This window comes from Morus notabilis, unplaced genomic scaffold, assembly GCF_000414095.1.
Source record: "Morus notabilis unplaced genomic scaffold, ASM41409v2 Scaffold801, whole genome shotgun sequence".
NCBI lineage: Eukaryota > Viridiplantae > Streptophyta > Magnoliopsida > Rosales > Moraceae > Morus > Morus notabilis.
In genome coordinates, this window is record NW_010357956.1 from 254,756 (window position 1) to 268,370 (window position 13,615).

Genomic DNA, 13,615 nt, shown 5'->3' on the forward strand with positions numbered 1-13,615 from the left:
TACAGGATAAAGGATGATTTTCTCTTCCTTCCCTATCTGATATTGGCGCCACACAGGGATGAGAATCCCTTTAGAATGGCCGGCCATATAGGATAGAGGAAAAGAGGAGATTTGGTTTAAAAATTCAAATAGGAGATAATTAACAAGTTTTATCTTAGAGATAGAGATTGGATTCCTTCTAGAAGTTTGACTTCTACTCTATAAATACTATTTTTGAGACAATTTTCGGAATGGTTTTTTGCCCTAATTTTAGAGGTAGCCGAAATTTCTCTATAGAAATTTTGGAAACAATTTTTCAACCCTAAGGGTTAAGGCTGGCCGAAATTTTCAAGAGAGAAAGGAAGGAAAAATTTTTCTCCAAAAATTTCACATCGTGCATGTGATGGTGTTTGTGAAAATTTGAGTGTTTATTGTAACCCATTTTGTCTCATGTGTGCCCACACACACGTCTTCGTGGATTCTAGGAATTGATGTGGAAGACATTGGTTTTCTAAACACAAAGATTGGAGCAAGGACTGTTCGTGGTCAAAGAACTCAAGTTATCATCCGAGTCGGCTTCCAGGTATTTTTTCTGATTGAGTTCTTGATATATATAAGTTAATGAGATTAATTTATTCGTGCATAAATTAATATAATCTATAGAGTATCTCAAAAGTTTTATGAAAATTTTTGTTATACACGATCCGCCTCTTCCCCGCACCACCACGCTTCCGCAGCCGGATTCGATTCGGCAACCAACATAAACAAGATACCACAGTCAAAACCACATCAAAACCAAATTGATTAACATTGTGAACAAAGATCAGAAGCGGGAAAAAAAACTTTGATCTTTAGTTGAACAAATAAAGTCAAAAAAATTTACTCATTGAAAATAAAATAAGAATAGAGACACCTATTTTTTCTTACCTTATCATCATTAAAATCTCCAAAATAATCCTTGTAAAAAATAAATAAATTGTAAAAAGAAAATTTCAAATCACAAAAAAAAGGAAAAGAAAAGAGGAAAAAAAACAAAAACTTCAGAGATTAACCCAGATGAGTTCCACAATACACCGAAAGAAGAAAAGAAGAAAAAAAAAGGGATATAAGACAAAACCACGAAATTTGAAATCACAACAAAATGAAAAGAATATAGGGAAAAAAACCTCAAAGATTAACAAAAAAAAAGGATAAGACTAACCCTAAAAAACGAACGCAAGAAAAACAAAAATACCAAGAAAGGAAACATAAAAAAGAAAGCAAAACAGAAAACAAATAGTGAAAAAGTTAAAACTTCGCAACTTAAACCATGTCAACTCCAGAACACACTGTAAGAAGAGAAAAAAAGAAAAAAATTTAAACAAACAGAGAAAAAAATAGAGAAAAGAACCATAAAACCTAAAGAAAAAAAGAATTCAGAAGAAAAGAACAACATGAAAAAAAAAATTCAACAGCCAAACGGACATCTGCGACGAAGAGAAAAAAAAATAACCGGGAGAAGAGAAAAAAAACTAGAAGACCAAAAAACAGAAGGTGAAAGAAGAGAGAAATAAAAGAGCTGTAGCCAGCTGAAAGTAACAACACAAGAAAAGCAAAAAAACCAAAAAATAGAGGCACGTGTGTGAGAAAAAAGAAGGGAGGCCACAAAACGGGGGAAACAAAGAGCTCTATAACCAGCTGGAAGCAACAACACATATAGAAAGAAAAAAAATAGACAGCCACGTGTCTGAGAGAGGAGAAGAAGAGAAAAACTAAAGGGCAAAAAAGAAAAGACACTATTCTTTGAACAATAAAAATTGACCTCCTATAATAGTATTGTAGAATTTTTTTTTTTATAAAAAAGAGTAAGAATAAGAACTATTGAAAATAAGAGAGTTTCTCCGGCAGTCCTTATTATCGGTAGTTTTAGTTTTTGACCGTTAAATTTAATTAAAATCACATCATATTAAATAAATATACAACACATATAAATTCTAATGCAGATTTGATAGATGAAAAGTAAGACTATTGGTAGTTTATTTTTACAAAAAATATCAAAAAAAATTTGAGAAACTAAATAGGAAATAAGTGAACTGCTTTTTTTTTTTTTTAGAAAAAGGAAAGTTGCATTTTGTTTTCTTTTCTTTCAGGTAAAAATTTGAATTTTTTTATAATTGTAAAAATGTGGATTTTTCTGCTAAATAAAGAAGGAAATGTCCATTTTGTTAAAAACTTGGAGAAAATAAAAATCTTTAAACCCTAAACTCTCTCGGATGACTTTGAAATAGTATGTCTATATTGTATAAAGGAAAAAATAAAACCAAAATCGCGCACATTTGATGGTCGGCGTGCGCGAAAGACGCTAGAAGAAGCTTTCTGCTTCTCTCTCTCCCTGTTTCGAATTTATACTTTTCTTCTCTCTCTCTCTTCTTCTGCCGTGTAGTCTCTGCTCACCCATACGACGCTCCGATCCTTTTTTCTGTCGGGTCAAATCTCCGATTTCTTTTTCTTTTCAATCGAGGTTTGATTTGTTTAAAATATCTAAGGGAAAGATCTGTGATTTTGGATTTTTCTGTTTCCTTTTTCCGATATTTTATTCCAGAAAGTTTGGATCTTTTCCTCTCGCATTTGTACCTTTCCCCGTTTGGTTACTGAGAAAGTTTGGGAAATTGTTTAGGAAGGGAAAAATTTTGAACTTCGCCGCTGACGTTTTCACTTCAAAACATCTCATTTAGATCATTTTTTTTTATTTTTTATTTTCTCATTCGTAGGATTGAAGCGAGATGATTTGGGGACTTCTGCGCCGTAGAGTTGCTTCGGTACGGCAAATTTGCTTCATATTGTTTTGACCTAATGTGAATTATTGGCAAAATTTCTTGTATTGTGCTAGTTCTGAAGTTATATAATCATTTGCCCTTATGTATCAAGTAATGATTTTGGGTTTATTTTCTTGTAAAAAAAATGTTGCTATGGTTGCTTAAGTTTGATAATCTCTTTGCAATTCTTAATCAACAGTCTCAGGTGCTGGGACAAGCCTGGAGGGCTAGGCCTACAGTGTCCGGGTCATGCTCTTACCACACTGCTCGTAAAGAGGTATTACGACTGGGGAATTTGTTACTCTTCTGTTTTGTTGGTACTTGGTTGGAAGTTGCAATATGCTAATATGCGTTTTTGATAGGGTTTGTATATGTGCCAGTGAAAGTGATAGAATTTATAAACAATGTAAAGTAAATGACACATTTTTCTCCTCCTTAGTCTTACTCTCGAATGGGACATATTTTTATCATATTGCACCTCTTCGTTGTGGTGTTGTGGAAAGTATAATAAACATTTGTCTTTTGGGGTCTACTTTTGAACATCCGAATTGCTTTTAAATTTGCAGGCTTCATTGATTTGCAAAGAGATTGCTTGTGTCCAAAGCTCTAGCTACCACACCTTTTTAGGTAATCAGGGGACATTACTAATGGCGTTAATGATTTCCCAGGCGCTTTTCTTTGCACATTTGTTCCTCTTTTTTCCCCTAATTTCTTTTTATTCTTTTATTGCAGGCGGTCATGTTTATCCAAAAGCAAGCAGGTCACAGAGCTCTCTCTCACTTTTCAAAATATTTGTATTAGCATATTGAATTTCCTCTTTTTTTAACCTTATTCTCTTCGTTTGAACGAAGGATTATCGGTTTCTTTCTTCCATTTTTGTCATCTCTTTTTTGTTGATTTTGCTTTTGGCGGTTGGGTGCAGGGAAGTTAATACAATATCTCAAACAGAATCTTTTATCAGGATGAGCAATAGATCATTTTCTTCAGATAATGGTATTGTCCATTCATGGGCTTTTGTGTTTTCGGCTGTACATTTGATTTGTATATAGGACTGCTCTGAAAAGTTAGTTTTTGAATTGTGCAGGAGATGTGGTTGAAGCTGTTGTCCCTTTCATGGGTGAATCCATAACTGATGGAACTTTAGCAACATTCTTAAAGAGTATGTTACTAGTGAATGCTTGTTATCCTCAGTGCACTAAAAGTTGTCTTTTACTACTTTGTATTTTAAACTGTGTACGTGTACATGTACATGTATTGAGTGTCTTCTAATGCTTATGCCATATCACAATCAGAACCTGGTGACAGAGTTGAGGTTGATGAGCCCATTGCTCAAATTGAAACTGATAAGGTAATCTGTCTGTTGGAACTCATATGTTGCAATTTCTTCGTTTGAAGCACTGGGAATGTTTATTTCAGAAACTGAGTTTCCTGCCTTGTGTGTATCGTTAGGTGACAATTGATGTTGTTAGTCCTGAAGCTGGCGTGATAACAGAGGTAATATTAAACAGACACTGCAATCTAAATCCATTGGGATACTATTAATAATATTAATTCTTCCTCTTCTCTGCATTCACTGAAATATCTATATTATTGGAAATAGTTGTTGGCGAAGGAAGGTGAGACTGTTGAACCAGGCGTCAAGATTGCTGTCATCTCAAAATCAGGTGAAGGGGCACCACAAGTTGCTCCATTGGAACAGCCTGCTAGCCAGCCATCACCTCCCAAAAAGCAGGAAAGTGTATAAAATAAAACCCCTAAAGCAGAAACTGCCCCTGTCAAGGAGGCAAAGAAAGAACCATCTCCACCACCCAAGGCTAAGGGGCCTCCATCACCACCTAAACCCACAGAACCCCAGCTTCCTCCTAAGGACAGGGAAAGACGAGTGAGTTTCATTATTAGTTTGAAAAACGAGGTTACTTTAGATTGGTTTAAAGTTGCTTGACTTGCTTCGACAATTTCTTTTTTTCTTATGTCTAGGTTCCGATGACAAGACTTAGGAAACGAGTTGCAACACGCTTGAAAGATTCTCAGAATACATTTGCTATGTTGACAACATTTAACGAAGTTGATATGTAAGTTCAATAATTTGGCAATCTTCTAAGTCACTTTCATTTTAGAAGTTCTTTATTTTTCTTGCTAAAATAAAGAGCACACATTCACATTTAAAGCATGTTTCAGAAAAGGTGGTTCTTGGTAGGGGGAAAAAATGCACCAGTTGATGAAAACAGTTAAGCCCCGTTCATTTCGCTCATTCGAGTTTAGAATTCGAGTTTTGTTACAGTAAAAAGCTCTTCACATCTAACTTTTTTGCTACAGTAAAAAGCTCTCACACAACATTACATCTTAACTCGAATTAAAAACTCGAATTAACGAACCGAACGGGCCCTTAGTCTCTTGACGGTACTTTGAACAAGAATGCGGTGCAGAAGCTAACTCTGTTAATGCAGGACTAATTTGATGAAGCTCCGTTCAGATTACAAGGATGCCTTTGTTGAAAAGCATGGAATGAAATTGGGTCTCATGTCAGGCTTTGTGAAAGTATGGGGCTTCTTTAATTTCTTGTATATAGCAGTCTTTTCTTGAAAACTGAATTAGTGTATTTATTTATTCTCTTTTTTTTCTATCTGTTTCAGGCTGCCATTAGTGCGCTTCAGTATCAGCCAGTTGTTAATGCTGTCATCGATGGGGATGATATCATATACAGAGATTACGTTGATATAAGTATTGCAGTGGGCACCCCTAAAGTATGTCCTCTGGCTTTTCTTGTTTAAAACCCTCCAAGGATTTGATTCTTTTTGTTTTTTTTTCTGATTTTTTTTTTGAAGTAGATTCTTTTTTTCTTACTCTTGTTTAGCTAACAAACGGTAATTCATTTTTTATTAAAGGGTCTAGTAGTTCCTGTTCTCCGCAATGCTGAGAGAATGAACTTTGCCGAAATAGAGAAGGAAATCAACACTCTGGCTAAGAAGGCAACTGACGGTTCTATTTCAATTGACGAGATGGCCGGTGGTACATTTACGATATCTAATGGTGGTGTTTATGGAAGCCTTTTGAGCACACCAATCATCAACCCTCCACAGGTATTGCTTTACACCAAACCTCACGTTCCGTTGTGATAAACTCTTTAATTAGTGATTTTTCAAGAACATAGTATCTCCATTGATTCTTTTATTAAGAAAAAGAGAATCTCACCCACCTCCTTCTTACCCTTTTGGCAGTCTGCTATATTGGGAATGCACTCGATTGTGAATCGTCCCATGGTCGTTGGAGGCAATATTGTGCCAAGGCCAATGATGTATATTGCACTGACATATGACCATAGGCTGATTGATGGAAGGGAGGCTGTTTTCTTCTTGCGCCGTATAAAAGACGTCGTGGAAGACCCTCGCAGACTTCTCCTTGATGTATGAAGAAGAAATCTTTCTAGATTATGGATTTGCAAGATAAGATACATGCAGTGCTGCATAAACTAGAAATAATTATACCTTGGGAGTTTCCAAATTTTGTTGAGGTCTACTTAATCTTTTCCATGTTAGCACTGTGTCAATTGCAACGGCAAAAAGTATTTCGCAAGAGACGCGAATTGTTTGGTTTACATATTTCAGTTCTTCCATATGTTCCATCGTTGCTGATGTATTTCATCAAACGCCTGTTCTTTATTGGTATAATTGTGTATCACAAAGATCTTTTCTTTTTTCTTATCAAAAAAAGATCTTTTTATTTCCATAATCTCAAGTGCATTTTTTAGCTTGTCATTTTCTGGGAATGGTTGGTTATTTTCTTTAAGGCTTGTTTCGTGACTTGTCAAAGGTCCTGATAGTATTTGGTAGACTTGTAGATCTCACATGTAGTAACAGCACGCACGACGGCTATTTTTCCATTAAGCATAATGAAGCAAGGCAAAAACTTTTTTTTTTCCATATGATCATAGCAACTACTCAATGCAGCTTAATTATTAGGCCCAGTTCATTTTGTGGGGTTGAGTTGAAAATTTGAACTAAATTCTAAATTTTAATGAGAGAAAACACTATATCAAAGATGTTGAATTGTAATTTAAACTACGAAAAAAAACTACTTTGTATTTTGCCCATTGGAATTTTGATATACTTCAGAAGTAGTCATTTTCTACTTGGATGCTTCATATGCTTGCAAATCTCAAAAAGCAGCATCTTGTTCTGTAAGAGACATAAACAGGTCACAAAATAGTAGATCTTCTTCCTCGGATCATGTGGGGGATAATTCTCACGTTATAAAAAGAAATCTCATGTCTGCTTCAGTCAATTTTCCCAGAGCCTCTGAGGAACCACCTACAGTCCTGTCAAAAGCCCCCCCCCCAAAAAAAAAAAAGTTTATAAAAACAAGGGTAAAGCAAAACTGTAACTATATAGCTGGAGGAAATTACTCCAACTAAATGAGCTCATTATCTATATAAAGAGTCAAAGAAGCCAAAAAAAAAAAAGCACTGTTACTATATAAAGAACTCAAGACAACAAAGATATCTTACCCTTCAAACACTAGTTCCTTCTTATCTTGCAGCTTGAGAATCCTCTCCTCGATTGAATTCTCAATCACGAATCTCACAATTCTGCACAGACAAAAAAAAAAAACGTAGGAGTCCCATCAAAGATAAATCAGCTTAAATGGATAAAACATGATCATGAAGTTAAAAAAAAAATAAAACTAATAATAATAATAATGTGTAGTAGGAAGCAGGAAGACAGACCTGATTGGTTTATACTGCCCTATTCGGTGGATTCTATCTTGTGCTTGCCGCTCTACAGCTGGATTCCACCAGGGGTCCATCAAGAACACCTACATCGGCCCATAGCAGCCATTTATTTATTGCAATAAACCAAATAATAATATTCAATGTACATGTACCTATATATATATATATGTATATGTTACTTACGTGTGATGCGACGGTGAGATTGAGAGCAACACCACCAGCTTTCAAACTCATGAGGAAAATCCTGCAATCTGGATCCTCAGTGAATTTCTTAATAGCAGCATCTCTGGCATTCAAAGTCATGCTTCCAACCAACTGAACACATTTTATACCAGACTGCAAAAGGTTCATCACACGTTACTGCGCTAGTACACCCTCTTTCGAAAAGAAATAATAATAATAATAATAAAAAGAAGCTGAGCTAGATTTTAGTATTACCTTCTGCAAAGAGTAGTTTATGAGATCCAAGAATGATGTGAACTGGCTGAAAACTATTCCTTTGGCAGAACCATCCCCCTCGACCATGAATCTGATTTCTTCCCTCTAGAGCCACATAATTTTACTTAGCAATAGGTATAAAAAAGATAGGAAACTATGGGATATATTCACACTCCAGATCGTTGAAGAAGCATATCAAGAGAAGAAAAAAAAAAAAAAAAAAAAAGGGAAAAAAAATCATCGTCTGAAAGCAGATGACAGTTCTCCAGCAAGAATTGAATAAAATTATGTAACAAACGGATTTGTCGATTGATCACAGATACGCTCAACCGGATTCTTTAATGTAATTCAGGAATACAGTTACCCAAGAAGGTAGACAACCGAAACCTTTGTGATAATATCCTTTCATTTTGTAAGTCTAGACGCATGTTTTTTGCAAAATAAATAAATAAAAATCCATGTTAAAATGTCATTTCATGATGCCTCACCTACCATCATAAGCAACTTGATGTTTATTTCAGGGCATATTCTCTCTTTTCAAGTAACTTCTAGAATACCTCAAGAGGCATTGCAATTAAACACAAGTAATTTTGCCATAATTTTTAGGGATATACAGCATACAAGGCTTCTCCCCGAGCCAAATAGTAGCTTGTCTATTGAAATGATTACGTCAACTAAAGAACTTAGAGACAAACATGCTGCATAAACTGATTGCAATCCTACATACCAGAGCCTCTATCTTTGTGCTCGTTTGAAACTTGTCAAGTTCAATTCTGTTTAAAATACTCGACGACCTAAAGCCCTTAACGGTAGTTTTACTAGTCTTATTGGTGGTATCTGGATTTGTTGTGAAATCAACAGTAAGCAATTTTGAGCATGAAGGGCACGAGACTTCTCCCAAGGAATCAGAATAATCAAGCAAACAAGCCTTGCAAAAGATGTGTTCACAAGAAGTAACCTGAAATATTAAAAGAAAAAAAGATATAAACGACGCACATTACAAATTAAAAGAAACACAGCTAAATGAAGAAACAACACTAATTTTTATATTCTCGTGAGAAAAAAAGAGTAAATTATCATGGAACTCTTTAGATAAAAAACTAGAAAATCTAGATATAATTACAATCATGGCATCTAAAAGGCTCCTTTTACAACAATTTCAACTATAGAAATAAAGCAACACATTACTTGGCATCTTTCTCAAATATCTAGTTGAAATGACATGAAGCTCATAGATGCCAAGAGTCTCGTATCTGGCTTAGAGTAAAATGTAAAAGACAAACACCATGACAGAAAACATGGTCGAGTTCCCAGCTAATGTAATAGCATAGCATCATTACAAATCCAACTTAGTACTATAAATTTCATATCATATCTATTCTATGGGTCAAATACGATTCTTAACAATCCAGCTTCGTTTAACAAACATACAATGGGTACATAATTTAAACAGTCGCGTTATCATGACAAACTGCAAAAATCAAAACCACTTAAGGGTCTTCATGCAATGACGTGTGAACAAGTGGATCAGACAAGCTTAGCGGAAGTAGCACCAATTCAAAATTGTGAAATTAAAAGTAAAGTGATGGAAACATAAAAAGAGGAACTGACCACATGATCTTCTGCTGGGTCATGACAAATGCCGCAAACTCGTTCAATCTTAGCAGTATCCACCATGCTTGCATTCCGCATAGCAGAAGTCGGAGAATATACCACGAGGTAAGGATGGTCAACTGACTGCAGTAAATAAGAGAGAAATTAGTAGCACATTGAAATTGAATGCAAAATTACCAAGAACTGAGAAAAGGACAAAGCAGGGGACGGATTTTTTTTTTTAACAATGGAATATTATACTTCACAGGGCTCAAGTCCCAATTTAAGGGAAAAGATTTTTTATCAAGCGATTTCAATAAAATAAATAATCACCTGGCGCAAACGTGTGAGAAGGTCAAATATGTGAGCGTAATTATTCATCACTGTTCCTGCTTTGACATATCTAGAAGGAAAAAAAAAATTTATGGTATACAACCATTCAAAAGATCAATTATTTACACCAATGCCTCATATAGTATATTATAGCTTGCTGATAACCATACAGGAAAATTGATCTTTACAATAAAAGTTGCAAACACCAAGAAAATTCATTGAAAACAGTACCAGAGACCAAAAAAAAAGAAAAAAAAAAACTTTATGACCACAAAGATTAATAAAACAAAGAGATAGGTCATATACGTGTTAAATTGCGCCTGACTATCATTGTACACTGACTGATAATAGTCCTGCTCTCTAACATCCAACGAGTCCTTCCTCAATGACACCTATGGTAGAATTGTGATATGATTCAGAAAGTTGAATACATCAAGTTGCAATAGCAGCCAAAGAGCTAGAAATTACAATTCTTGGAGGGAGTGCAAGATCAGCAGCCCTGCCCTTCTTAGTTCGCCGCAGCACAATGCTCTTTAATACTTTGTGTTTTAACAAAATCATGGCCCTTCTTCCTGAGTCTAGATTTGCTTCTGATTGTATTGGCTTAGCCACATACTTGCAAGGTTAAAAATTCATGTTAGCTTATAGAGACTACGGCGCAAATCAAAAGTAGATAATATAATTGATCAAATTCCAAATTCACCTTATTCCACCAACAAAAATGCCTAACTGATTTATGAGGGCAGTTTGGACACTGTGTTGAGGAACTGCAAAAAGGCATCAGAGTGACTAAATCACGAAAACAACAACAAAAGCTGAAATATTTGATTAAGAAAACAAAAACAACAAAAGCTGTAATATTTGCTTAAGAACAACATTTTATGGTAATAGAGCGTGAAGAAGAAAAGGAGAAGAATGCATAAATTCATAAGTGGACTATAAACAATTAACTTGATAGTCAATTCTAAGTTAGCAAGATCACAAACAATATGTACTAAGATCATACCTATGATCAAGAACCGAGCAATTACAGTCTTTACAAAAAAAATATGAATATGGGATTATTTGCAGAAAGCGGACCTGTGGAGACAAATTGTAACAATATAAGCTAGAAGGAAGAAAGCTTCATTTTCAAAATCAACTTTTTAATGTACAGTAACTCACCAAAGAGTACAGTTCTCCAACACGATTTTGAATGGGAGTACCACTTAAAGCCCATCTGTATGTGGACTCCAAAGCAAGAACAGCTTTGAAAGTATTACATTGTCGAGATTTTATATAATGCGCCTAAAATTGAGGGGTAAGAAAGTTAAGCACATTTCCATGAGGACTCAAAAATTAAAAGGGAAAAAAAACCCCAAAAAAAAAAAAAAAAAAAGCCTGTCAAAACTTAATAACAAATTTCTTGAGAGAGAACAAAACAAGCCAAAATATCAAGAATAAATAGTCAAAAAATTTAAGGTATGCATGTCAACACTGAATTTCTATAGTTATACAAGCTCTCAAATGGTTAGGTTGAAAAAGCATACATCTGCAAAAAGACAGCATGAAGTTATAACAACTATTGAATTATCTAATTAATATAAGATATACAGAATAAGTGCATCATTATTAAAACCTCATCCAAAATGATACGGTCCCACTTCACTGCATGCAAAAGTGATTTTCCCCTGGCTTCCTCACTATCAAGATCCAAATCCACATCAGCTTTCTTCTTGTATTGCTTTATTGTCTTGCCTTTAGAAGATTTAGAATCCAGCTTTGATGTTGAGGCTATAGATTTTGGGTTCTTCCTTTGTTGCTTAGATTGCTTCTCAGTTTTAACAGCATTGGGCCCACAATAATATGTTAAGTGTACCCACATCCTTCTCTTAGCGAACATCTTGCCACAGTAAGAGCATCTCTCTTTTGGAGGCATTATGCACTTTCTGTACTCGCCTTCAACAATGGAATACGTAGTTATGACGAAATCATACTCTGAAAAGTGTTGAAAATTTTTCTCTCTATTGGTGCCATGATAAACCAAAACCTTTGTGCTCCCCTTCGAAGTAAACCTTTCTATCTCACCTACCCACTGGCTCACAGCAACCACAGGACATATTACAAGGGTAGCTTTAATTCCAGACAAGCTTGTAGATGAGCTTGCTCCAATTGGTTCACAAGTTGCCTTGCGTAATTCTCTTTTGGCAAGAACGAGGGCAATTGCTTGGAGGGTCTTCCCCATTCCCATTTCATCTGCAAGGATTCCACCTCTAGCTAAAGAACTTTCTTGTTTCAAAGCCCAGGCCAACCACTCCTTTTGATACCTCAACAAATCCACAATCAGATCAGATGAGCTTTCCGCAGTTTCAGTCACTATTTCATTCTGTTTATCTAAATCAAAATCTTTCGCTATGTTCTCATCAATCCATCTCTCATGCTCGTCTTCCAAAGTATTCCACAGCCAGATTGACTTTTGCTTTTTTGACCTACCCTTCTTTTTGTTCACCCCAAGATTGCCATTTTGTTGAATAGCATGGTCTTCGCCATCACCTGTTATCTCATGGTCTTCGCCATCACCTGTTATCTCTACTTTAGAATTTTTCTTTCTTCCCACCTTCCTCCTTTTCGAAGACTTGTTGTAGCTATCTTCACCTAAATTATATTTTCATTCTGTGTTATTAATACATGCGGCAAGAAAATGGGCAATTAGGAGTTCCAACGAAATACAGTCCTATAAAAAGAAGAAAAGAAAAGGAAACGAAAATACAACTCCAAACACAACGCTCAAAAATTTAAACTCTACAATTAACAATGATTGTGTCAATTCTTGACAGTTTTTTTCATGCTCATAAATATTTTCTATCAATGCACATTCAGAGTTCATTTTCTTAATTTCTTTATGTGCCTACAGAAAGAAAAGAACATTTTATCCGACCCGTTAATCTATGAAAAGCATTAAAAGAATTTACCTTCATCAGTAGGGTCATCGTCATCAGATTCTGAAGATAACCCCATGTAAATTTCTTCGTCAGAGCTATTGGGCTTCTCCCCATTAGAGTCATCTTCGCTTTGATGTTCATTTCCTGCTGTAATACATAACATCAGTCTATAGACCCTCAATTCGGTTCCTACGAAACCTTATTAAAACAAAACAAAACAAAACAAAAAAGAGGGCTATATAAAAAATATAAAAAAAAAAAAACGGGAAAACAGAAATCATTCTAAAAAAAAAAATAGATTCATCCAAATTCTCTCCGAAACTGAAAATAGAGATTCTCGACACCCAAACGGGACAAGCCTCGCAGAAAACAACCAAAAAATGGGAAAAAAGAAAGACAAGGGTTTGAATTTACCATCAGGAATGGAATCGGGTTTCCTTCTATGGGAACGAAGCTCCATTAATGGAAGAAAAAGAGAAACTAGGGTTAGGTTCTTGAGAGTTGCAGAGACAGAATTTCCTATGAGTAAAGAGGTGAAGAAGGCACGAGAGAGACGGCGATTAGAGGCCTCGATTCTCGGGTTTAGTGAAATGGCATTTGGAGTGTGTGGGTGCTGGAGAACGGCGGGAAACCTCTCTTTTATAGTGAGTCTGCCCACGTCATCCTGGTCCCACAAGAGAATCCTCCCTTGATAATGGCATTAATTACAAAAGAAAAAAAAAGTCATGGGGTTATGAGTAACTAAAAGCCATTGGCGGAAAAAGAAAAAGGAAAAAAAAAAAAAAAAAGATATAGAACATGATCAGTGAGATTAATTTTTTAACCAT

The 13,615-nt window shown here is 35.3% G+C and overlaps 2 protein-coding genes across 4 annotated transcripts; one reads left to right on the forward strand and one right to left on the reverse strand.

Annotated features, from left to right (window-relative positions):
• Positions 1-2,268: 2,268 nt before the first annotated feature.
• On the forward strand, positions 2,269-6,500 carry LOC21395175 (dihydrolipoyllysine-residue succinyltransferase component of 2-oxoglutarate dehydrogenase complex 1, mitochondrial). 2 transcript variants are annotated; one of them, XM_024177281.1, is made up of 15 exons: positions 2,269-2,479; positions 2,730-2,777; positions 2,974-3,051; positions 3,341-3,401; positions 3,507-3,534; positions 3,697-3,767; positions 3,859-3,933; positions 4,067-4,122; positions 4,224-4,268; positions 4,375-4,656; positions 4,752-4,846; positions 5,222-5,312; positions 5,408-5,518; positions 5,660-5,854; positions 5,993-6,500. In XM_024177281.1, the coding sequence occupies exons 2-10, from the start codon at positions 2,742-2,744 to the stop codon at positions 4,516-4,518; spliced, it is 594 nt and encodes a 197-aa protein (XP_024033049.1). In that variant the 5' UTR covers positions 2,269-2,479; positions 2,730-2,741; the 3' UTR covers positions 4,519-4,656; positions 4,752-4,846; positions 5,222-5,312; positions 5,408-5,518; positions 5,660-5,854; positions 5,993-6,500. The 2 variants fall into 2 exon arrangements, with proteins under 2 accessions (XP_024033049.1, XP_024033048.1); XM_024177280.1 differs by lacking the exons at positions 2,269-2,479; positions 2,730-2,777; positions 2,974-3,051; ... (4 more) ...; positions 4,067-4,122; positions 4,224-4,268 and having other exon boundaries at positions 4,517-4,656.
• Positions 6,501-6,825: 325 nt separating this feature from the next.
• On the reverse strand, positions 6,826-13,378 carry LOC21395176 (DNA repair protein RAD16). 2 transcript variants are annotated; one of them, XM_024177287.1, is made up of 16 exons: positions 13,203-13,378; positions 12,819-12,932; positions 11,486-12,501; positions 11,032-11,154; positions 10,874-10,947; positions 10,571-10,634; positions 10,336-10,482; positions 10,174-10,259; positions 9,868-9,937; positions 9,553-9,678; positions 8,669-8,899; positions 7,942-8,046; positions 7,687-7,839; positions 7,498-7,586; positions 7,279-7,359; positions 6,826-7,089 (listed from the first exon to the last, which is right to left on the reverse strand). In XM_024177287.1, the coding sequence occupies exons 1-16, from the start codon at positions 13,246-13,248 to the stop codon at positions 7,017-7,019; spliced, it is 2,598 nt and encodes an 865-aa protein (XP_024033055.1). In that variant the 5' UTR covers positions 13,249-13,378; the 3' UTR covers positions 6,826-7,016. The 2 variants fall into 2 exon arrangements, with proteins under 2 accessions (XP_024033055.1, XP_024033054.1); XM_024177286.1 differs by having other exon boundaries at positions 12,819-12,935.
• Between the last annotated feature and the right edge of the window lie 237 nt (positions 13,379-13,615).

What these genes read in the sequence shown, in the direction of transcription:
- LOC21395175 (XM_024177280.1), top strand. Translation starts at nt 4,758, where the DNA reads ATGACAAGACTTAGGAAACGAGTTGCAACACGCTTGAAAGATTCTCAG. An exon ending in TCATGTCAGGCTTTGTGAAA is followed by an intron (nt 5,313 to 5,407) that starts GTATGGGGCTTC and finishes TATCTGTTTCAG; the next exon opens with GCTGCCATTAGTGCGCTTCA. An exon ending in TTGCAGTGGGCACCCCTAAA is followed by an intron (nt 5,519 to 5,659) that starts GTATGTCCTCTG and finishes TTTTTATTAAAG; the next exon opens with GGTCTAGTAGTTCCTGTTCT.
- LOC21395176 (XM_024177286.1), bottom strand. Translation starts at nt 13,248, where the DNA reads ATGGAGCTTCGTTCCCATAGAAGGAAACCCGATTCCATTCCTGATG. An exon ending in GCACAAAGATAGAGGCTCTG is followed by an intron (nt 8,047 to 8,668) that starts GTATGTAGGATT and finishes ATGTGGCTCTAG; the next exon opens with AGGGAAGAAATCAGATTCAT. An exon ending in TAAACTACTCTTTGCAGAAG is followed by an intron (nt 7,840 to 7,941) that starts GTAATACTAAAA and finishes AACCTTTTGCAG; the next exon opens with TCTGGTATAAAATGTGTTCA.